We start from the raw sequence: 26033 nt of genomic DNA on the forward strand, positions 1-26033 counted from the left end.
GTGAAGAAAGCCAATGGAATGTTGGCCTTCATAACAAGAGGAGTTGAGTATAGGAGCAAAGAGGTCCTTCTGCAGTTGTACAGGGCCCTAGTGAGACTGCACCTGGAGTACTGTGTGCAGTTTTGGTCTCCGAATTTGAGGAAGGATATTCTTGCTATCGAGGGCGTGCAGCGTAGGTTTACTAGGTTAATTCCCGGAATGGCGGGACTGTCGTATGTTGAAAGACTGGAGCGACTAGGCTTCTATACACTGGAATTTAGAAGGATGAGAGGAGATCTTATCGAAACGTATAAGATTATTAAGGGGTTGGACACGTTAGAGGCAAGAAACATGTTCCCAATGTTGGGGGAGTCCATAACAAGGGGACACAGTTTAAGAATAAGGGGTAGGCCATTTACAACTGAGATGAGGAAAAACTTTTTCAGTCAGAGAGTTGTAAATCTGTGGAATTCTCTGCCTCAGAAGGCAGTGGAGGCCAATTCTCTGAATGCATTCGAGAGAGAGCTAGATAGAGTTCTTAAGGATAGCGGAGTCAGGGGGTATGGGGAGAAGGCAGGAACGGGGTACTGATTGAGAATGATCAGCCATGATCACATTGAATGGCGGTGCTGGCTCGAAGGGCCGAATGGCCTCCTCCTGCACCTATTGTCTATTGAAACATCACCTATTCCTTTGCTCCAGAGATGCTGCCTGCCCCGCCAAATTACTCCCAACACTTTATGTCTATCTTCGGTGTAAACAAGCATCTACAGTTCCTCTCTACACATGGAAATAGAGGATGGAGTAGGCCACACAGCCCATCAAACCTGCGTCGTCATTCAATAATGGCCAATCTGTCCCAAGCCTCAATTCATCGTCTGTGACAGAACCCCAGAATTCCATGATCCTTCAAAGAAATATCCATTTACTCTTTAAAAATCCCCATGATCTAGCCTCCACAACTATCCAAGGTAGAGAATTATTGCGTGTCACCTTCCTCAGAATAAAGGCAACAACCAGGAAGGAACACCAACGCCTCTACTTCCTTAGAAGGCTTAGGAAGGTTGGCATGTCCCCTACAACTCTCACCAACTTCTACAGATGCATCATAGAAAGCATTTTATCAGGATGCATCACAGCTTGGTTTGGGAACAGCTCCATCAAGGACCGTAAGAAATTGCAGCGAGTTGTGAACGCAGCCTGGGCCATCACACAAACCAGCCTCCCTTCTATTGATTCCATTTATACCTCACGCTGCCTCAGCAAGGACAAGTAGCACCCAGGCCACTCCCTCTTCTCCCATCAGGCGAAAGCAATAGAAGTGCGAAAACACACACCACCAGATTCAGGGGACAGTTTCTTCCCAGCTGTTATCAGGCAACTGAAATCATCCTACCACAACCTAAGAGCAGTGCTGAACTACTATCTACCTCTTGGATGTCCCTTGGACTATCCTTGACTGGCTTTACCGTGCACTAAACGTTTTCCCTTATCATGAATCTATACACTGTAAATGGATTGATTGTAATCATGTTTTGTCTTTCTGCTGACTGGTTAGCATGCAATAAAAAGCTTTTCACTGTACCTCGGTACACGTGACAATAAACCAAACTGAACTGAACTGAGGTTCCTACACTCCTGTTTTAAAGGACTGCCCCCTAATAACGAAATGAGGAAAAACTTTTTCAGTCAGAGAGTTGTGAATCTGTGGAATTCTCTGCCTCAGAAGGCAGTGGACGCCAATTCTCTGAATGCATTCAAGAGAGAGCTAGATAGAGCTCTTAAGGATAGCGGAGTCAGCGGGTATGGGGAGAAGGCAGGAACGGGGTACTGATTGAGAATGATCAGCCATGACCACATTGAAGGGCGGTGCTGGCTCGAAGGGCCGAATGGCCTCCTCCTGCACCTATTGTCTATTGAAACGGTATCCCCTCGTTGGAGATTCAGCCACAACTGGAAGCACTGACATCTATCTACCGTGTCATTTTTCTTCTCTTCTAATCTTTACATTTTTACTAAAATACATAGTATACCAGACACATTACATTTTAATTCCAGATCTTAACTATATATTATTCGTCTCTTCAGCACCACTGTGTGTCAAATAGCTTTCCTCGTCATATTGGCCTAACATCATGCATAGGAACTGGTGTTAGATCGCAGGAAAAGGAGTAAGTCATTAAACTCCCTGGTCTTTTTCTACCACATAAATAACATCTTGTATGATCTGTTGATTAACCATCTCAAAGTAAAGATTAGCAACTGACTGAATATCAACCATCAGCCGTTGGTAGAAATGCCAAACATCTATTACCTTTTGCATGTAAAATTGCTTCTCAATTTCACTCCAGAAAGATTGGGTATTAATTTTTAGGCTCTGATCTCTGGTTCAGCAACCAGCTGAAATAGTTTACTCTTTTCTAATCTATCAGCTCTCTTGGTATTTCAAAAATATTTTCATCAAAACAAACCAGAACCAGCCTCCAGAATTTAACTCTTCTAGCTTCGCTCTCATTCCAAAACTGAAAAGATTAAATTCGCAGAAATCAACATATTTTTCCAACGATATGAAGTTCAAAACTTGGACTTCACGTACATTTTCACCAGCTATCCTTTTCAAGTTTAGTCTCTGGTTTACAAGCCCAGCGTTTCCTTAACCATCTCATATTCTATCCACAGAATCCTTACGATTTACATTTATGTTACTTCATACTTCTGCTGTGCCTGACTTTTCACTGTTTCAATAATAAAATTATATAGTAGATGCACGCATTGAATTCGTTGCCAGTTTTGCTAATTAATCTATTAATATATCGTGTGTAGGAAGGAGCTGCAGATGCTGGTTCAAACCAAAGATAGACACAAAACGCTGGAGTAACTCAGGCATCATCTCTGGAGAGAAGGAATGGGTGAGGTTTCGGGTCGAGACCCTTCTTCAGACATTGTCACTTTGAACCACAAAACACATCAGTCCCAAGTCATTGAGTAAATGTTCAAAGGCTGTGAACTACAAAGATAATATCACAGACATGAATTACAGCCTTGAGGCACAATGTACGGCCTTTGGGCAATATCCAGCATAGAAGTCTTATACGAGTCATTGTGCATCGAAACATACTCTTCAGACCAACTCATGCATACAGGCCAAGATGCCCAATCTAAACTAGCCCTATTTGTCCACATCCCTCTATATACCTGTCCAAATGTCTTTTAAATGTTGTTGCTGGACTTGCCATAATTACCTCCTCTGGCAGTGTCTTCCACACCAAGTGAAAACATTGTCTCTCAAATTCCAATTCGATTTTTCCCCTCTCGCCCTAAACCTTTGCCCGCTAGTTCTCAATTCACCTACTATGGAGAAAAAGACTTTGCATTCACAATTAGCATGCTATTTATTCACCTCATGATTTTTTACATCACTATGAAGATAATTCCTCAGCCTCCTGTGTTCCATGGAATAAATTCTCAGCCTCCTCCACCTCTCCCTATAGTTCAGGTTCTCAAGTCATGGCAACATCCTCATAAATCTTCTAGCCTCTCTTTCCAGCTTAACGGCATATTTCATAAAGCAGGGAAACCAAAACTGAGCACAGTACTCCAAGCGCGGCCTCACCAACATCTAGTACAATACACGTTGCAGTTAAATATCCAAAACCAAGTCCTAATTACCAAAGTACCAAGGGAACTCAGCAGGTGTAGATTAGTGTAATGGTGTAAAAGCATGACGCATACATGAGTGACACCATTACACTAATCTACAGCAGGTCAGACAACATTGGCAGAGGGAATGAACAGACTACATTGCGGATCAGGATCTTTCTTCAGACTGAAGTAAGGTCCCGGCCCAAAATGTTTCCCGTCTATTCTCCCCACAGATGCCCCCTTGCGCAAAGCTCTTTGAAAAAGCTTTTCAAAAAATCCCTTTTGAAAAAAGCTCCTAATATCCGATTCAAATATAGCAAGTTATGCACCCACAACCTATGATGAGTTATGGGTTTTGTTTAAAGGTCACCCCCACCCACAGCTATTCACTTACTTACTCTTTCCTAGTACATTAGGGGTTGATGACTAACATCTTGATTTGCAGTAAAGATAAATCTATTTACATTTAATATGCTATCAGGAGGGCTGAGTATGTGGACATTGCGAGAAAGTTGAAGTCATACAAGCAGGAAAATCCACATATGCATTAGAGAAAACAAATAGATCAGTAAATTTACTCTTCTATCAGATCAATTATTCCTCACTCCTCCAATCTGAGGCGAATATCCGCTCTACAAATAGCTAATAATCTCCACACCGCCCCATATCCTGGGAAATTAGTTAAAAAATGGCGACTATGCAGCAGGTAACTGCTCAACAAACTATTTCATCATGGTGAGAAACTGGAACTTCTCATCTCAAATTTTAAATCCACCCATCATGGGGAAAGTGAAGGAATTACCATTCTCATCTGATGGAAAGAGCAGGGGAATACAGGTGGTTCAAAGGTCCAAGAATCAGAGTTTAATTGTCATATGTACCAAAATGGAACAATGACATTTTTACTTGCAGCAGTACAACAGATCTGGTAAACACAGTGCTCAAAATTTATAATAAACAAAAAAGTTCAATAAATAAAAAATGCAATAATAATGCAAAACAAGACAAAAGGCCAAAGCCCCCAATGCAACCAAAATAGTTTGTAGTTCAAAGTTTAGTTGGTGCCAGTGTGTTCAATGGCCTGAAAGTCATTGGGAAGACGTTGTTCCAGAACGTTGTTCCAGTCATTGTTTTCAGATTCCTATACCTTCTTCCTGATGGCAGGAGTGAAATGAGAGCATGCGAGTCCTTGACAATGCGGATAATGTGAGTCCTTGACAATGTTGGCTGCCTTTTGATGCAGCGCCTACCATAGATCCCTTCGATGGTGGGGAGGTCAGTAGCCGTGATGAATCATGCAGCGTCCACCACTTTTGCAATCCATTCCACTCCTGGACATTGGAGTTGACAAACTAGGCCGTGATATAACCAGGCAATATGCTCATCACTGTACACTTGGAGAAGTTCAAGAGAGCATTTGTCGACATGACGTATCGCATCAATCTTATAGACAATAGGTGCAGGAGTAGGCCATTCGACCCTTCGAGCCAGCACCGCCATTCAATGTGATCATGGCTGATCATTCTCAATCAGTACCCCTGTTGAAAGGCTGGAGCGATTGGGCTTGTATACACTGGAATTTAGAAGGATGAGGGGGGATCTTATTGAAACATATAAGATAATTAGGGGATTGGACACATTAGAGGCAGATAACATGTTCCCAATGTTGGGGGAGTCCAGAACAAGGGGCCACAGTTTAAGAATAAGGGGTAGGCCATTTAGAACGGAGATGAGGAAGAACTTTTTCAGTCAGAGGGTGGTGAAGGTGTGGAATTCTGCCTCAGAAGGCAGTGGAGGCCAGTTCGTTGGATGCTTTCAAGAGAGAGCTGGATAGAGCTCTTAAGGATAGCGGAGTGAGGGGGTATGGGGAGAAGGCAGGAACGGGGTACTGATTGAGAGTGATCAGCCATGATCGCATTGAATGGCGGTGCTGGCTCGAAGGGCTGAATGGCCTACTCCTGCACCTATTGTCTATTGTCCTGCCTTCTCCCCATACCCCCTGACTCTGCTATCCTTAAGAGCTCTATCTAGCTCTCTCTTGAATGCATTCAGAAAATTGGCCTCCACTGCCTTCTGAGGCAGAGAATTCCACAGATTCACAACTCTCTGACTGAAAAAGCTTTTCCTCATCTCCGTTCTAAATGGCCTACCCCTTATTCTTAAACTATGGCCCCTGGTTCTGGACTCCCCCAACATTGGGAACATGTTTCCTGCCTCTAACGTGACCAACCCCTTAATAATCTTATATGTTTCGATAAGATCCCCTCTCATCCTTCTAAATTCCAGTGTATACAAGCTTAGTCGCTCCAGTCTTTCAACATACCCACATACATCCTTCTAAGGAAGTCAAGTCAAGTCAAATTTATTTGTCACATACACATACACGATGTGCAGTGAAATGAAAGTGGCAATGCCTGCGGGTTGTGCACAAAAAGAATTAGTTACAGCATATAAATAAAGTTAATAAGTTACTATTAGTGTCGACAAAAATTTAGTCTCTGGGGTTATAAAAGTTGACAGTCCTGATGGCCTGTGGGAAGAAGCTCCGTCTCATCCTCTCCGTTTTCACAGCGTGACAGCGGAGACAGTAGAGGCATAAATGGACTTTCTTTATGATTGCACCAAAGTACGAGGTACAAGTCTCTCTCCACCACCGACCCCATCGAAGGAAGGTGTGTGGATCCTCTGCCTTCCTCTTCCCAAGTCAACAATCAGCTCCATGGTTTTACTGACGTCGAGAGCAAGGTCGTTGTTCTGGCATCATTCAAATCAGACGGTCGATTTCCCTTCTCTACTCTGACTCATCATTACCGGTACTTCATTCAACAATGGTGGCGTCGTTGAAATTAAAGATCGAGTTGGAACTGTGTTCGGTGACACAGTCATGGGTATAGAGCGAGAAGAGCAAGGAACTGAGCACACAGCCTTGAGCTGCTCCTGTGGTATTGGTCATCAAGGAGTTATTGGTGGCGCAATGGCACATCACTTATGCTGCTGTACTGCTCAAGCGACCCAGGATTTGATCCTGACCTCTAGCGCTGTGCGAGGTAAATGTTCTTTCAGTGACTGCATGGGTTTCATTGTAGGAAAATAACTGCAGATGCTGGTACAAATCGAAGGTATCACAAAATGCTGGAGTAACTCAGCAGGTCAGGCAGCATCTAGGAGAGAGGAATTCCCTCTCTCCTAGATGCTGCCTGACCTGCTGAGTTACTCCAGCATTTTGTGATACCTTGGGTTTCCTTGTGATCCTCTAAGTGTCCTCCCACATTCTAAGCATGTGCTGGTTAGGAATTAAGTTGGTGACTACAAATTGCTCCTTGTGTGGGTGGAATGCAAAGAATGTGAGGGGAAATTAATGGGCACAGGAGAGACAGCAACCCAATTTGGAGAATGTGGCTGATGGGAATGCTCTGGGAGTTGACGGTAATTTGATGGGGAAAAAAGGCCCAAATGCTGTAACAGTGATAATGAATACAAGCAGTTGGATTGTCATTTTTCGGAATTGCCGCAGAAAAAACAATCGCCCAAAGAACTACTTCTGTGTTTTGTGGTTCCAAACCGCCTAATTTTGGTTTGCAATTTAAATTTTAGCCTTCAAGATTAAATTACTAATTCACCCACACACACTTCACTTTCACAAAGACCCAAGATAGTGCTTGCTGTTTGACTCAGGTCAAACAGGAAGTGCCCAAATAAGTATCTGTTGTGTGGAAACCCCTGTGTCGGAAAGCCCGTGATCAGTGAACATAATAAAACTGCCACAAAAATAATACACATGACCAGTGCAATTCCTTTAATCGGATATTTGGGTACATTCCCACTTAAATATCCGAGTACAGCTAGGTACATTCCCACTTAGCTGCAATTATTTGAATAGAAATAGTACTGTCGCGCACATTAGAAGCACACCCCAGTTTACAATGGCATTTAAAATCTGATGCAAAAAAACTTTTGCTTTTGTCTTTCAGATGTGACCCGAAGTCAGAACCATTGTGGTGCAGCAACATGTTTGACTACCTCAAACCCCGAAATATGAATACTGAAAATAATCATGTTGAATTCTCTTCAAACTGAAATCGCACAAAAATGTGTCATTTTTTTCGTTGTAACAATTGACAGAAATATAAAGTTCTTCAAACGAACAACGAAAAGATGTGACATTGTTGTTCCCATTTACATTTTACAACCAAATCCAGCTTCAAGCCATGATGTCAAAATTTAACTATTGTACACAGAGATTTTAAGAGATTTTTAATTTTTTTTTAAAGAGGGTAGACTGGTCAACTGGAAATTTCCAGGGAGGAAAAGATGAGACATTGTTGTTCCTATTTACATTTTACAACCAAAATACAGCTTCAAGCCATGATGTCAAACTATTGTACACAGAGATTTCAAGAGTTTTTTTTAAAATAAAGGGTAGACCACATTTTTAAGAGATTTTTTTTTTTTTATAAATTAAAAAAGAGGGTAGACTGGTCAACTGGAAATTTCCAGGGAGGAAATTGAGATATATTTACCAGCGATTCTTTTACTGATGTAAAATTTTATGTATTCATTGGCCTGATAGGAAACTGGTCCAATTTCTGGATCCTACAATGTTGGAATGGGAGGACAAAGGCTCCTTTCGCTCCACCACCATTATTGCCCCCATGGTGATAACAAAGGGAAGAATCAGAGATGTTGCAACAAAGGGAAGAATCAGAGATGTTGCAACAAAGGGAAGAATCAGAGATGTTGCAACAAAGGGAAGAATCAGAGATGTTGCAATTCACCTCCCTCTCTTGCACTTACATTAAAGTCACAGATTCCGTCCCTCCTTCGTGACTTTTCTCCCCGATCACACTGAGCAGAGTTGACCCCGTCCTCTTGCCTCGCCCGCTGGTGGGGAGTCAAGAAGCCAAATGCAGTACTGACTGCTCAGAAGACATTTGATGACATGGCCCGACCCCCTTCTCGCTTACACGGCGTTGCCACCTCCCCCTCCCCTCCTCTCCTCCTCATCATCGCTACATCCAGTGCACTGAGTGTTTCATAAACCCGACATACAGCAGGGCGAGGGCGAGGGCGAGGGGGAGGAGCGATGCAAACGCGTCCAAGAAGAGGAGACACACAAATGCTCAAACCTCCCATCCGTGCTGCCGCACCTGGACTGGCGCAGCCATACTGCACTGCAACTGCACATCCACTTGCAAGACTTAGTCTAGTCAAGTTTATTTGTCACATACACCCAAGATGTGCAGTGAAATGAAAGTGGCAATTCACTTGGATTGTGCAAAAGAAATTACAATTACAGCATAAAAAATTAATACAGAATTATTTTTTTTAGTGTCCCTGGAGTTATAATAGTTAACAGTCCTGGGTATTTATTCACAAAATGCTGGAGTAACTTAGCAGGTCAGGCAGCATCTCAGGAGAGAAGAAATGGGTGACGTTTCGGGTCGAGACCCTTCTTATAGTTTTCTTATAGTTAACAGACCCTTCTTGGGTCTCGACCCGAAACGTCACCCATTCCTTCTCTCCTGAGATGCTGCCTGACCTGCTGAGTTACTCCAGCATTTTGTGAATAAATACCTTCGATTTGTACCAGCATCTGCAATTATTTTCTTATAGTTAACAGTCCTGATGGCCTCTGTGGGAAGAAACTCCGTCTCATCCTCTCCGTTTTCACAGCGTGACAGCGGAGGCGTTTGCCTGACCGTAGCAGCTGGAACAGTCCGTTGCATTGTGGAAAGTCCCCGAAAGCATTGATTCTTTTGCACACTTAAAAAATTTATGATTAAATTATTTATGTATTCTTAAAAATAAATTGACATTATTAATATGGCAAGTAAAACCACAACCTCGCAAGTGTCTCGGGGTTTTAAAGGTCACCTCCATTATCGATTAGAAATAGATACAAGACCTTCGACATGAAAGTCTTATTTTCCTTATACTAACAAGTCAAGTCAAGTCAAGTTTATTTGTCACATACACATACAAGATGTGCAGTGAAATGAAAGGTCACCCACAGTCCAGCAATAGAGCAATAAAAAGAAACAATTTCACACACAATCACAACCAACACAAACAAAAAAAAAGAAACATCCATCACAGTGAGTCGCCTCCAGTCACTTCCTCACTGTGATGGAAGGCCAGAATGTCTTTTCTCTTCCCCTGCCGTCTTCTCCCATGGTCAGGCTGTTGAAGTTGCCACATTCCAGGATGCGCCCAATGCCACAGCCTCTCCTTGCTCTGAAAGAGCTTACTTTGGGCTTCGCTATTTGCTTATCCTCATTTCTTCCTCTGCCTTTGTAATTCCTTCAATACTTCAATTAAGTATTTTAATTACAGGCATGTTCAGGCTGATAACTTGATCCTAAAAATTAACTTTGGGTTTTCCTAAATAACACAGTTCATTACCAGAACATTGATAGATGTGCTTTATCTTTTTTCATCTGAGTAAGACTCAAGTAAAATACCTGCAAATATGGTTTCACTGAAGACCATTCTCAACCCGAAATGTAACCTGTCCATGTTCTCCAGAGATGCTGCCCGACCTGCTGAATTACTCCAGCTCTTTGTATCCTTTTGTGCACCTGTTCAAAACCATTTCAACTAGTCAGTTGGGAAGACTGGGTGACAGTAAAATCCCACATAAAATAGAAGACTGAAATCCCCATCAATGGGGACAAAAACAAACTGCTGGAGGAATTTAGCTGAGTCAGGCAATTAGATGAGATGCTGTTTCTTGAGACGATGTTAGGCTTTGTTGGAACTATGTAGGAGGTCAATTTCCGAAAGGTAAGAGTGGGAACGGGATGGGTTACTGGAAGCTTGCTGGCCAGCTTGTGGACTGAGCAGAAATGGTTTGTAGGTATTATAATGCCCATAATGTTTGTCACCATAGCTATACATCCTAGAAGGACATATGGACAGTGATATGTTCTGCAAAATGCAGACAATATTGTTCTTCCCAGCACAATATCCTCCGACTGATCCTTAAACAATCAATTACCATTTTCCTGGCCTTACTGCAGTTTAAGTTTCAGTGAGTAGGATAATAATTTACATTGTATTTACATTGCAGCATCTCTTCAGCTAACACTATGTATATTGTCATTACTTCATCCTATTGTATTTTCATTCATAAAAGGAAGTCATCTTCAAATCCACACAAAACAGATAGACTGGTTGGTCATGAAACAGACCATTTGAAGCAATTGGTAAAAATATTCTCAGGTACGTAATGCAGTGGAGATGTTCAAACGCTGTTCCCTGACCTGCATCTTCCTGTTTTATTCTTCACCCAGCTGGCTCCAGCCAGACAGTGAAGTTAGTATGGAGCTTAATATTGTGCATTCTGTAACGAATGCTGCAAATCTCATTCAGACATTTGGGTTAGAATATTTGTTAACAGCTGTAAGGGGGAGTTCAAAGCCTGATGACCTGCATCCCACATTTTTAGAGAGCAGATGTGTTGGTTGTTATCTTTTAAAAATTCCATAGATTGCAGAATGGTTCCCTTGGACTGGAAGATGGCAAAAGTATTTCCACTATTTATCAAGGTTGAGTCTCACCCTCCCCCCCCTCTTCCCATTAGGCAAAAGGTTTGAATAAGCATAACTCCAGATTCAGGACAGTTTCATCACATCTGTTATCAGGCAACTGAACCATCCTATTACCAACTAGAGAGTAGTCCTCACCTACCATCTACCTCATTGGAGATCCTTGGACTATCTTTAATTGGAGTTTACTGGACTTGCACTAAACATTTATCCTATATCTTGCACTAAACATTTATCCTATATCTGTACAATGTGGACGGCTTGATTGTAATCATGTATAGTCTCCCCACTGACTGGATAGCATGCAACAAAAAGCTTCTCACTGTACCTACAATAAACTAAACTAAACTAGGAACAAGCCCTTTGGTCTACAATGCCTGAGCCGCACATGATGTCAAGACTACCTCTTATCTGCCAGCACATAATCCATATGGCTCCATTCCCTACATATCCATGTGTCCATCCAAAAATCTCTTAAATGTCACCAAACCTTGAAAGGGCATTTCTGGCACTCACCACCCTCTGTGTAAAAAAACCTACCCCACACATCTCCTTTAAACTTTACCCCGCTCACCATAAAGCTAGGACCTTATTTAAGAATAAGGGGTAGGCCATTTAGAACTGAGATGAGAAAAAACTTTTTCAATCAGAGAGTTGTGAATCTGTGGAATTTTCTGCCTCAGAAGGCAGTGGAGGCCAATTCTCTGAATGCATTCAAGAGAGAGCTAGATAGAGCTCTTATGGATAGCAGAGTCAGGGGTTATGGGGAGAAGGCAGGAACGGGGTACTGATTGAGAATGATCAGCCATGATCATATTGAATGGTGGTGCTGGCTCGAAGGGCCGAATGGCCTCCCCCTGCACCTATTGTCTATTGACCTCTAGTATTTGATATTTCCATCCCGGGAAATGATTCTGTCTATCCTATCTATACCTCTCATAATTGCACATACTGCTTTCAGGTCTCATCACAAGCTCTCGTGTTCCAGAGAAAACAACCCAAGTTTGTCCAACCTCTCATTGCTAATAATCCCTAATCGAGTTTTCATTCTGGTTAACCTCCTCTACACCTTCTCCAAAGCCTCCACATCCTAACTGGAATGGGGCAACCATAACTGCCGCTGTACTCCAAGTGCAGCCTAGCCAAAGGCCTATTAAGCTACATCATGACACCCAGACTCTCATATTCAATGCCCCAATGAATGAAGCCAAGCATACCAAGGCACAGTGTGAGACATGGAGAGCATTCAAAAAGGGAGAAAGGCAGGGTGAATAAGGACGTAGCAAGTGGAAAAATATCATAATGTCATAAGTGATAGGATCAGAATTAGGCCCATCAATACTCCACCATTCAATCATGGCTGATCTATCTCTCCCTCCTAACTCCATTCTCCTGCCTTCTCCCCATACCCCAGGCACCTGTACTAATCAAGAATCTATCGATCTCTGCCTTAAAAATATCCAGTGACTTGGCCTCCACAGCCTTCTGTGGCAAAGAAATCTACGCCTTTATTCCTACTACCAAAACACTTTGCTACACTATATTCCATCTGCCACTTCTCTGCCCACTATCCCAACCTGTCCAAGTTTCTACAGAATCCCTGCTTTCTCTACACGACCTGCCCCTCTATCTATTTTTGTGTCATCCGCAAATTTCGCCATAAAGCCTTCAATCCCATAGTCCAAATCATTCATATACAACGTGAAGAGCAACAGCCCCAGCATCGACCCCAGCGGAAATCCGCTTGTCACTGGCTGCCAACCAGAAAAGGCCCTCTTTATTGCCTGATCATCCACTTTGGTCAAGAATAAAGAAAGTACGTTTTTAAATGATGAGAGATCGAAAGGTGTTCCTATTCAAACGGACCTGGGTGTCCTTGTACATGGATAACCGTAATGTGCAGGTAATGCAATTAATCAGTTCGGCCAACCATCTTTATTGCAAGAGGATGTGGGTACAGCGTGCAATGTCACATTGGAATCATAAATACCCCTGGTGAGATTGTACCTGGAATATTGTTTAGAACACAAAGTACTGTAGTAACTCAGCGGGACAGGCAGCATCTGTGGAAGGAATGGATAGGTGACGTTTCATGTTTGGACCCTTCTTCCGACTTTATTTCGCGCTACTTTGCTGCACTAGGGGCAATTATAAAGGCCAATTAACCTACAAACCAAAGGACGCAGAGAAAACCAAGCAGTCATGCAAACTCCACACAGATGATAGCCAATGTCAGGATTGAACCTGGGTTTCTGGCGCTGTGAGGCAGCAACTCTACCAGCTAATCCACTGTGACCAGGGAATCAACCTAACAAAAACACAGGCATGCCGAAGATCCAACTCCCCTTCTGAAAATTTACGGAAAAAAATTGAAAGATAATGTCTTTTTGTTTTGTCTGTTACTCTGTTGTCTATAGAATTAAGTCCATATAAATAACAAAGAAGTAACATGGGGCATTTTAACTGCTCATAATCAGGTCCGTGGGGTTAACATTTATCTGTGAGTTCTTTTCCCCTTTCCAACATTCTCCAACTCAGTACAATTGTAATTTAATGTGACGGGATAATTTCAAGACAGGAACAGAGAAACACTAATAGTTTTCTTTTAAAAATATGCTTCCACTTGGTACTGCAATTGTTTCTCTGACACAGAACTAGACGCGCACAAATGATGGAAGTTAACATTACTTTTTGCAATGGCCCGTGGGGAAAACCTATGGTTGACTCATTGCAGAACTGTAACCTTACATTTGTTTTTGAACATTGTGACCCAGAGGCAGCAGCCTCCAGGCTGCATCTAATCTAATGCACAACACCAGTATCTGCAGCCAGATTAGGCCACAGTTACTGTGTAACCCTCACAAGATGAACCAAAAGACCCTAAATAATGTTCTCCCTCAGGAAAGTCCTCTTACTCCAAACAACAATAATTACGGTGCGGCACGGTGGTGCAGCGGTAGAGTTGCTGCCTTACAGCGAATGCAGCGCCGTCGACTCAGGTTCGATCCTGACTACGGGTGCTGTACTGTATGGAGTTTGTACGTTCTCCCCGTGACCTGTGTGGGTTTTCTCCGAGATCTTCGGTTTCCTCCCACACTCCAAAGACGTACAGGTTTGTAGGTTAATTGACTGGGCAAATGTAAAAATTGTCCCTAGTAGGATAGTGTTAGTGTGCAGGGATCGCTGGGCGGCGCGGACCCGGTGGGCCGAAGGGCCTGTTTCTGCACAGTATCTCTAAATCTAAAATCTAAAATCTTATAGAAGTGATGCGCCTACTCGTTCCTCAAGGAAATTTGCAAATACCTATGAATTGGCAGAAACCACAAGAGCAAGGTGCGGCACGGTGGCGCAGCGGTAGAGTTGCTATCTTACAGCGCTAGAGACCCAGGTTCAATCCCGACTACTGGTGCAGTCTGTCCGGAGTTTGTTTGTTCTCCCCTTGACCGCGAGATCTTCGGTTTCCTCCCACACTCCAAAGACGCACAAGTTTGTAGGTTAATTGGCTTGGTATAAATGTAAATTGTCCCTAGTGTGTGTAGGATACTGTTAATGTGCGGGGATCACTGGTCAGTGCGAACTCGGTGGGCCGATGGCCTGTTTCCGTGCTGTATCTCTAAACTAAACTAAAAAGCAAGGCCTTCCATCAAAATTGAACACATGATTGCACCCATCTTGTCAGTAATATTTCTACAAGTAGAGATTGCAGACAAATCCAGTGAAATCTGTCATCTTATCATTTAACCTCAGTCACCACAAGCACAAAGTTATCTCAGTTTTGAGGTGAGAAACTAAATGTAATCCAACCCCGACGCACCTAGTTGTGGCACTTGACTGCACTTTAATCTTCTTGATCAATGCTGAAGAACTGTTAAGACCGAAAGAACAAAATGTGAAAACCTGTCATGATGTTGATGATAGGTGCTAAATCATGAGTAGCCAACACCTTGACTATGGTGGTAGTCTTGTTGACAGCAGAGAACTATGCACCTTTGTATCGTGTTAGCACTCATTCCAAATGCATGCATCCCCTGTTCAATTTTGCAATGCAAGATACTACCATGATCTACATCAATTAAATGATTATGTACGTTCATACGTTATGGAAGCAGAATTAGGCCAATCGGCCCATCAAGTCTATTCCGCCATTCAATCATGGCTGATCTATATTTCCCTCTCAACCTCATTCTCCTGCCTTCTCCCCGTAACCACTTACACCCTTCACACAGAGGTCATCCAAGTGAACGATAAATCAGACTTCTTTATTCATATATGTTTAACAATTCTCCCTGCTCATCTTTTGATTACTTAGAAACCTTCGAGATTACTCCTCCAAACCTCTGCGATGTATGGCCATGCAGCAGTTTGGAGGGAAGTGCAGAATGAAGCCATAATCCAGAATAAATATATAATCTCTGACCTCAAGAGTTTTGATCTACCTGTAAAAATTTCAATGTTCTAATTGGGATTGAAACAGGACATGATCACGGTTGTAAACAAATGGCTTCTTAAGAGTCCTGGTGAATGTGACTTTGTCAATCCTGGTCAAACCATGGATCACAAAACAGCATCATGTACTCTCTGCAAATTTAATAATAACATTATGGAATACACACACTCTATTCAGGAAGAATGGATTGCTTAACTAATCTTAAAACTAGATGTACAATTGTTACTCTGTCAGCCGTACAAAAGACAAGCAGCAATAGACTCAAATGTGGAATTGGCAGATTGTTAGAAAATTTTATTCATGATTCATCTTCAGAAAAGGCTGTATAAAAGCACCTTAAATAAAAAATAAATAAGGAGTGGTTGAAACTATAATCCTGAACAATTCTGCCTTGATTTTAACTTTTATAATTTAGGTGTAAAGACCTCACCATCTTTAACTGAAAATGCTTTTGCTGCATTTAGCGGTGGGAGCTGTTGGCCATTGTAGTATCATACTGGATCTGCCTGCTTACTGCTGGCTGACTTTTGTACTCAGCAGTTTGATCTGAATTTGCTTTGCTGGGTATCCATTTTGATTTCAGCCACAAATCTCTCATTACATTCAACTTTTAATCATTAATAGTTCCTCTCTCTATTTTATGTCAGTATGACTCAAATCTACGCAGAAGGCCATATGTTCATCATAACAATGCTGGCTAAAAACTGAACTATGTAAGTTACCCTCACTTCACAGTTTTTGGTCCAAAGATTTGTAGATTACGTGTTTCAAGTGTTTTCCATGAATGTTTTAAAAGTGATGCGGGTATTTTTTAAACCTCCACTTTTAATGTTTAACTGGACCAAGTGGACTCATTGGGCCCAAACCTCTGCTGCAATGGTGCAGCACCCTCTCCTCCCCCCTCCCCCTCCCCTCTCCCCCCCCCCTCTCCCCCCTCCCCTCTTCCCCTTCCCCTCCTCCCCTTCCTCCCTACACCCCTCCCCCTTCCTCTCCCCTCCCACCTCCCCTCCCCTCCCCCTCCCCTCCCCCCACTCCACCCCCCTCAACACCCCTTATCCTCCTACCACCCCCTCCCTCCACCCCCCTCCCTAGGAGATAGATTTAAACTTTAAAATGTGAATAACTTAAAAAATATAACACCGATTTCAGTTAAACTTCTTGCATTAGTACCAAAGGGATGACGGTGAGTAAGGTGGGCCTAAAATTGTCACACTATCGTGTACCATTTTGGCTGTAGTTCAGGAACAAACGAACAAACAAATGAAAGTTTTAGTATATAGAGATGACTTCTTATAATCCCCTAGAAATATGATTTTATCATTTAATGTCTCTGTAAAGTTCTGTTCACAATTGGCAATCATCTGTGCAAAAATATAGGCAGGACATCTGACAGGATTTCACCTTTGCATGCAGATTTTTTCACATTTAGTCAACATTATCCTCAGAAATAGAAAAACAGAAGACCAGCCATGGGAAATTTTTGAACAGTCCATCAGTGGAATTTGTCCAGTTTGCCGAAACCAGGAGGCTTTCACATTGGTGGATATTAAAAGAATGGATTTGAGTTGTCAGATTGCTAGAACATCATGGGTAAACCTTTCCTGTATTGGTGCCTAGGTCCAAACACAGGAATAAATGTTGTTTTAATATTCCACCAGGACAATAAGAAAGCCAGAGTTTGTGATATAGGTATCTGGCACAAATATTGCTCAAATACCAGGGTGTAAATTTTGATCTGAGATACTTCTCTAATATGTATCTAAGTGCTTATTTACACTGATACTTGTACTGAACTGTATACAAAAATGGATTTCACTGTACCTCGGTACACATGACAAATAAAGTTCCATGCCATACCATTTTACAATCAGCAAATTTTACAAACATAGAAACAGAAAATAGGTGTAGAAAGAGGCCATTTGGCCCTTCGAGCCAGCACCGCCATTCATTGTGATCATGGTTGTTCATCAAAAGTCAGTAACTGCCTTCTTCTGGCCTGCCTTCACCCCATATCCCTTGATTCCGCTAGTCCCTAGAGCTCTATTCAACTCTCATTTAAACTCATCCAGTGAATTGGCCTCCACTGCCTTATGTGGCAGAGAATTCCACAAATTCACAACTCTCTGGGTGATTTTTTTTTTCTCATTTCAGTTTTAAATGGCCTCCCCTTTATTCTTAGATTGTGGCTCTTGGTTCTGGGCTCCCCAAACATTGGGAACATTTTTCCTGCACCTAGCTTGTCCAGTCCATTTATAATTTTATACGTTTCTATAAGATCCCCTCTCATCCTTCTAAATTCCAGTGAATACAAGCCCAGTCTTTCCAATCTTTCCTCGTGAAACATCTTGACTTCAAAAATAAAATTGTAAATCTATATCTTCCGGGAAGTTAGTTGGTTCAAATGGGAGAGCAACAGCGGAAAATCACCAGATTTCTATTTTTCCCGTCATATAGTTTGCAGTACATTACCAGACTGGGAGGGCAATGCAAACAGGGGCTTACACTATTGGCAATAAAGTGAACTATACTACATTTGAGGGCAGCATGTTGGTGCAATTAGTAGAGCTGCTGCTTCACAGCGCCAGAGACCAGGGTTTGATTCTGACCTCGGGTGCCGGCTATCTGAATTTTGCACAATCTCCCTGTGACCATGTGGGTTTCTTCTGTGTGCTCCTGTTTCTTCCCACATCCCAAAAATGTGCAGGTTTGTAGGTTAATTGGCCTCTGTAAATTGCCCCAAGTGCAGGGCAAGATTGCGTGAACAGGTGATTGATGTACTCCGTTGCTCGAAGGGCCTGTTTTTATACTGTATCCCTAAAACGAAAAAACTGAAAACAAGGAAAATGATCCCAACTCCAATCTCCTGCATAGACCGGAAGATAAAAGAATCTTAATTGCATGTGCGTCGTGAAATTCAAACTATCCCATACAATGATCAGAATAATATTTTGAAACTGAGCTCTACCAAGTATCTGAAAGTGCTAAGTTAACATTTCTGTTTTACTATTTTGAACTTATTTGTTAGAGTATCTTGTTCATCTAATCCTGTGGACTTAACAAATATCTAGTTCTTTGACTGATCCTTTGTTCTTGTTAGCTGGAAACAGGACAGATTCCCTGTGTGTTCTACTACTTCCTTTTATTCTGATTCTATGTAAGTCTATTTAATTTTTCCAATTCTGAGAAGGAACTACACATGAAATGGCAGTGAGCGTACTTCTACAAGCATACTCTGTCCTGTTCACCCTTCCCACCACTTTTGCCTTTTTTCAGGGATCTAATCTTTGCAATTGCTACATACTTTACTTTTTTTCTGTATAAGATTATCAAATATAATGACAATATATTTTCTTAGAAAAATAATTCTCAGAATTTAAAAAACAATGATTTGGTAAAAATCTCCAGATAAAGTTTGGGAACTGATTGCCCTCTAGTGGAGATAATGTGTAATTCACTTTTTGTTAATAACCGCCATTGTTCTTTCTATATTGCAGGACGCATGGTGTAGCAAGAAGGCCGATGAAATCCAGGGCTACGCAGACAGTCACGACACCAAGCGTTTCTACGACGCATTGAAGGCTGAGTATGGACCCCAGTCCTCTGGCTCCTCTCCCCATCTCAGTGCAGACGGGACCCAGTTGCTGACAGAGAAGAAGCAGATTCTGGGGAGATGGGCTGAACATTTCAACCAGGTCCTCAATCGCCCAGCTAATATCAACGACGAGGCCATCACTCGCCTACCTCAGATGGAGATCAACCAGGACCTTGACAACCTCCCGATAGAAGAAGTCACAAAGACCATCAAGCAACTTTCCTGTGGCAAAGCACCAGGATCAGATGCAATTCCTGCTGATGTGAACAAAGCAGGAGGCCCTGTCATGATGCAGAAGCTGACTGAACTCTTCCAGTCCATGTGGAATGAAGGGAAGGTCCCACAACAGCTGAAAGATGCCAGCATAGTCCACAACTACAAGAGGAAAGGCAACCGCCAGTCTTGCGACAATCATCGAGGCATCTCCCTCCTGTCCATAGCTGGGAAGATCTTGGCTCGCATCCTGCTCAACCGTCTCATTCAACACCTTGAGCAGGGTCTCCTTCCAGAAAGTCAGTGTGGTTTCCGTGCTGGACGTGGAACTGTCGACATGATATTTGCTGCACGTCAACTCCAGGAAAAATGCCAAGAGCAGCACAGCAACCTGTTCGTGACCTTCGTTGATCTGACAAAGGCCTTCGACACTGTCAGCAGAGATGGCTTGTGGAAGATAATGCAGAAGTTTGGCTGTCCCAGCAAGTTCATCACGATTGTCCAGCAGTTCCATGATGGCATGATGGTGAAAGTGCTAGATGATGGAGATGAGTTGGAAGTTTTTCCAGTGACAAACGGCGTGAAGCAAGGTTGTGTTCTTGCCCCTACACTCTTCAGCATGGTCTTCTCTGACATGCTGACTGATGCCTACCGTGACTGCCAGAATGGAATACACATCAGGTACAGGACTGACAGCAGGCTGTTCAACCTCAGGCGCCTGCAAGCTGTTACAAAGGTGAAGGAGACCATCATCAGAGATTTTTTGTTTGCTGATGACTGCGCCCTCAATGCCAGCACAGAGCAGAAGATGCAGCATGAAATGGACTGCTTCTCACAGGCCTGTGACTACTTTGGTTTCTCCATTAGCACCAAAATGTCTGAGGTTATGTACCAGCCCACGCCTGGAAAGCCCTACCAGGAACCACACATCACGGTGAAGGGGCAGAATCTACAGGCAGTCGATAGCTTTACCTATCTGGGTAGTACACTCTCGCGTAAACATTGATGCTGAGGTCAACAACAGGATTGCCAAGGCCAGCGCTGCCTTTGGGCATCTCCGTGAGAATGTTTGGGAGCGGAGAGGACTCAGCCTTACCACCAAGCTAAAGGTCTACCGTGCAGTGGTACTCACCACTCTTCTCTATGCCAGTGAGACCTGGACTATCTATAGCAGACATGCCAAACAGCTCAACCACTTTCACTTGTGCTGCCTACTCAGACTCCTTCACGTCAGGTGGCAGGACAAAATTCCCGACACAGAGGTCTTGGAATGGGCCGGAATCCCCAGCGTCCGCACCCTCCTACGGAAAGCCCAAGCCAGATGGGCAGGCCATGTCGTCAGAATGCCCGAGAGTCGACTGCCAAAACAGCTTCTGTATGGAGAACTGTGTCAGGGCAAACGCTTAGTAGGAGGACAGAAGAAACGGTTTAAGGACTGCCTCATAGTGTTCCTCAAAGACTTGGACATCAACCTCAGCACTTGGGAGTCTCTTGCTCTGGACCGTCCAACCTGGCGTAGCAAGCTCACCACAGGAGCCCATGCAGCAGAGAACATTAGAGTGAAAGTGAAGTCATGGTCATATTCGAACCCGAAGGACGAACAACAACAACATTTTAATTTTCAAGGAAAATTTAATTTGCGAGGTTTCACTGAAATTTGTAATTGACATTCTATCAGGGAAAGACAAAACTATCCTGAAATGGCCTGGTTTAGCAACTTGAAAGTCCAGGAACAAAGATTAGAGAGTGGTCGGTACTGCCCGGTCCATCATCTCACCATCAAGGGATTCTATAAGAGGTGCTGCCTCAAAAAGATAGCCAATATCACCAAAGACCCATTTCATGGTGGTCACACTCTCATTTCACTCCTACCACCGGGAAGAAGGTTCAAGAATGGCTTCTTCCCATCAACGACCAGGCTCATGAACTAACCTCAACAATGAACTTCTTTGGACTGTCTTTGTTTGCATTAAGTATTTTGGGTTTTGATTTGCACAAGTACTGTACTTTTTAATATATTGAAATTTTGTTTATTACTTATTACCTATGCGTGTTGTGTTTGCAGACCTGTTGTGCTGCTGCAAGTAAGAATTTTATTTTTCCATCTACTCTTTATATTGCCTTGAAAAAGCAGCCAACATCATCAAATAATTTCCCATTCCGGCCAATCCTTTTTCTCCCTTCTCCCATCCAGCAGAAGGTACAGAAGCTAGACTCTTGAACAGCTTCTTCCCCTCTGTTATCAGGCTTCTGAATGGTCCTTACATAAGCTAGGGTACTATTCGATTCACCTCTACCCCATTGATGACATTGGACTTTGTCTATGGAACCGATGCACTGCAATGTGCTACAATGCTGAGAATTATATTCTGCATGCTGTATCTTCTCCTTTGCTTTATCTATCATACTTGAATTTTAACTGATTATATCAATGCATGGTATATCTGACCTGTTTGGATACCATGCAATACAAAGCTTTTCACTGTACCTCATTACATGTGACAATAATAAACCTAAACCTAGACCTAAACCAAAATGTGTAGGAAGGAACTGCAGATGCTGCTTTACACCGAACATAGACACGAAATGCTGGAGTAACTCAGCAAGTCAGGCAGCATCTCTGGAGAAAAGGAATAGGTGATGTTTCGGGTAGAGACCCTTCTTCAGACTGAGAGTCAGGGGAGAAATTAGAAAAGGTACAGATCAAATCAGAGCCAGCACAAAAAGGCCCAGGAAAGGTGGAGCCCACCATGGTCCAGTGATGAATGGGGAAGATGTGATAATGAAGGGATACGAACAGTAAAAGTAGCAGGACGACTTTGTAGGGGATGCAGACTAGTAGGGATGTAGAGAGAGGGAATGCAAGGGTTACTTCAAATTAGAGAAATCAATATTTGTATTGCTGGGATGTAAGCTGCCCAAGTGAAATATGAGGTGTTGTTCCTCCAATTTGCATGTGGCCTCACTCTGGCAATGGTGTAGGCCCAGGACAGAAAGGTCAGTATGGGAATGGAAAAAGGAGTTAATACATATGTTTGTCAACGGGGAGATCGCATAGGCCAGGGTGGACTAAGTGTAGGTGTTCAGCGAAATGATCGCTCAGTTAGTCTTCGTCTCATCGAGACAAAGGAGTCAACAGCGAGAACAACGGATACAGTAGATGTGGTTGGAGGAGGTGCAAGTGAATCTCTGCCTCACTTGAAAGCCTTTTGTGTCTGTGCTTTACTGAATGTTTATTGTATATATATTTGTTATGTCGTTGCGCTTATGTACCTGTAACGTTTAGTTTATTGTCACGTGTTTACCGAGGTACAGTGAAAAGCTTTTGTGGCGTGCTAACCAGTCAGCGGAAAGACTATACATGATTACAATCGACCCATTTGGTTCTGGTTCTGGTTGATTACTGCGCAAACATCTAAAAAATAATTATACCGCGCAGGTCGGAGTGAGTAGAGTAGTGATTAAATTTTGAAGTGGGCCTTTTTGACCAAGTTGAGGAGATCAAGTTGCACAATCACCTTTTTAAATGACTTAACCAGGTATGTGGGTTAATTGGCTGGGCAAATGTAAAAATTGTCCCTAGTGGGTGTAGGATAGTGTTAGTGTGCGGGGATCGCTGGGCGGCGCGGACCCGGTGGGCCGAAGGGCCTGTTTCTGCACTGTATCTCTAAATCTAAAAAAAAATAACATCGGGAGCAGCACGTCTGTTGGGTGGTAACATATTCCATTCCTTTATCGTCCTTGGGTAAAGGGAATATTGGTAGCAAAGTTTATTGAAATTTAACGATGTAGGGACCGGTATTTTGTCTTGTTTCATGGCAGTTGGTACATTTACAGTGTATAGATGCATGATAATGGAATAACGTTTTAATGCAAGCCGCAGGTGGGAAGAATGCCATTGCTCCATTCCCGATGCAACTCTGATGACCCCTGGCTTGTTGCCCAGACGACGCACGCAGGCCCGGTCCGCCCGGGTTTATCTTCCCCCCCCCCTCCCTCCCTGTGCCGCCGCCATCTCCCTCCGGGCTCGCTCACGGAGCAAGGCGTGGCGCAGCTTCATCGCGGTTTATGAGCCCTCACCCCCGGCCACAGTTCACGTTCAATGACTTTGATGAAGCGCGCTTTACTTTACTTTATTTGACGTGACTGGCTGAGCGCGGGTCGCTGTGTAATCTCGTTTTTTTTTTAAATTGGGGGGGGAAATGAAGTGGGTGAATTAACCGGTCCCTCCCCCGCCCCGGAGCTTTGTTCCGCCGCCTGCCGGTGCCGAAGCGACGGCGCTGATCTGGCGGCGAGAGCGGGGACCGGCGTCCACAGCCGAGGATGGGGAACCAGCTGGCGGGCATCGCGCCCTCCCAGATCCTGTCGGTCGACAGTTACTTCTCCGACATCCACGAGTTCGAGTACGACAAGAGCCTGGGCAGCACCCGCTTCTTCAAGGTGGCCCGGTCCAAGCACCGCGAGGGCCTGGTGGTGGTCAAGGTGTTCGCCGTGCAGGACCCGTCGCTGCCGCTCACGGCCTACAAGCAGGAGCTGGAGGAGCTGCGGCACAAACTGCTGGGCGCCCCCAACTGCTTGCCCTTCCTGAGGGCCAGTTTCACCGAGAAAGCCGCCTTGCTCTTCCGCCAGTACGTCCGGGACAACCTGTACGACCGCATCAGCACCCGGCCCTTTCTCAACAACATCGAGAAGAAGTGGATCGCCTTCCAGCTCCTGAGCGCGGTGGAACAAGCTCACCGCGCCGGCGTCCGCCACGGAGACATCAAGACGGAGAACGTTATGGTCACCAGCTGGAACTGGGTGCTGCTTACCGACTTCGCCAGCTTCAAGCCCACCTACCTGCCCGAGGACAACCCGGCAGACTTCAATTATTTCTTCGACACCTCCCGGAGGAGGACCTGTTACATTGCGCCTGAACGTTTTGTGGACGGGACGATGTTCAGCACCGAGCTGGAATCGGCGAGGGATTCAACTACCCCACTGGTGGATCTGAGTCCCAACAGCCAGAGGATGAGGGGAGAACTCAAACCGGCCATGGACGTTTTCTCTGCAGGTGCACTTACTAATTTAGTTGGAAAGTGCGTGGGTCATAGAAATGGAGAGTCATTATTGTGTGGACGTAGGTTGTATTAGAACTCTAGACTCTGATCTTTCAGATGAGAGAGGGCCTTCCTCCGCACCGAAACACTCTACAATCAGGTCAACCAAGCCCTCGGGGCCGGGGACACTGATTATATCGATTTTCACCCTCTTTCTCTTTCTCTCTCTCTCTCTCCCCCCCCCTCCCCCCCCCCCCCCCCCCCCCGCGTCCACTCAACGGGGTTGCAGACCCACTTCCTGGCTGGTACCAAAAACTTCATCTCCTGCCCAAAAGAAACATTGCTTTACTAGGCACAAAGTGGAAATCCCATAGCTGTAAAAGTCATACCTACTTTGAATTCGAGGTGTAAATCTGAGAATGTTGAAAATCTAAAATTGAAAACAAAAGTTTGTCTTGACACTGAATTTTCCAAAAGATCCCCAATGTAGGTACCACTTCCCAACAACTTTAAGACAACTTTCTCAACAACCATAGATATATAGACAATAGGTGCAGGAGTATGACATTCGGCCCTTTGAGCTAGCATCGCCATTCAATGTGATCATGGCTGATCATCCACAATCAGTACCCTGTTCCTGCCTTCTCCCCATATCCCTTGATTCCACTAGCCCTAAGAGCTCTAACTCTCTTTTGAATGCATCCAGTGAATCGGCCTCCACTGCCTTCTGAGGCAGAGAATCCACAAATTCACAACTCTGTGTGAAAAAAGTTTTTCCTCATCCCAGTTCTAAATGGCCTACCCCTTATTCTTAATCTGTGGCACCAGGTTCGAGACTCCCCCAACATCGGGAACATGTTTCCTGCATCTAGCATGTCCAATCCCTTAATAGTTTTATATGTTTCTATAAGATCCCCCTCATCCTTCTAAATTCCAGTGTATGCAAGCCCAGTTGCTCCATTCTTTCATCATACGACAGTCCCATCATCACGGGAATTAACTTTGTGAACCTATGCTGCACTCCCTCAATAGCAAGAATGTCCTTCCTAAAATTAGGAGACCAAAACTGCACACAATACTCCAGGTGTGGTCTCACCAGGACACTGTACAACTGCAGAAAGACCTCTTTGCTCCTATACTCAACTCCTGTCATTATGAAGGCCATCATGCCATCAGCTTTCTTCACTGCCTGTTGTACCTTCGTGCTTACTTTCAGTGTCTGATGTACAAGGACACCCAGGTCTTGTACTTCCCCTTTTCCTAACCTGACACCATTCAGATAATAATCTGCCTTCTGTTCTTGCCACCAAAGTGGAAAACTTCACATTTATCCACATTATACGGCATCTGCTATGCATCTGCCCAGATGCATGCCACCTAACCTGTCCAAGTCACCCATAGCATGCGCTTCACAGTTCACTCTGCCACCCAGCTTTGTGTCATCTGCAAATTTGTTAATGTTACTTTTAATTCCTTCATCTAAATCATTAATGTATTGTGATGTCTTGAGAGGTCGGGAGCTTTTCTCTTGAAGGTTGGGAGGTGTGGGTGCCGGAAATGAAGACAGAAAAGTT

At 43.7% G+C, this 26033-nt stretch overlaps 2 protein-coding genes across 2 annotated transcripts in view; one reads left to right on the forward strand and one right to left on the reverse strand.

The window, feature by feature from the left end:
• The window catches only part of LOC144602362 (uncharacterized), a 42765-nt gene extending 34097 nt beyond the window's left edge, over positions 1–8668 (reverse strand). The window contains exon 1 of the mRNA XM_078415412.1: positions 8416–8668. The gene's annotated coding sequence lies outside the window, so the exon portion shown is untranslated. The remainder of the gene's footprint in view (positions 1–8415) is intronic.
• A 14768-nt stretch (positions 8669–23436) lies between these two features.
• Positions 23437–26033, forward strand: part of pik3r4 (phosphoinositide-3-kinase, regulatory subunit 4) — an 87095-nt gene continuing 84498 nt past the window's right edge. The window contains exon 1 of the mRNA XM_078415425.1: positions 23437–24473. Within this exon, the coding sequence (XP_078271551.1) occupies positions 23744–24473 (730 nt within the window). The 5' untranslated portion in view covers positions 23437–23743. The remainder of the gene's footprint in view (positions 24474–26033) is intronic.

This window comes from Rhinoraja longicauda, chromosome 2 (assembly GCF_053455715.1).
Source record: "Rhinoraja longicauda isolate Sanriku21f chromosome 2, sRhiLon1.1, whole genome shotgun sequence".
NCBI classification, from domain to species: domain Eukaryota; kingdom Metazoa; phylum Chordata; class Chondrichthyes; order Rajiformes; family Arhynchobatidae; genus Rhinoraja; species Rhinoraja longicauda.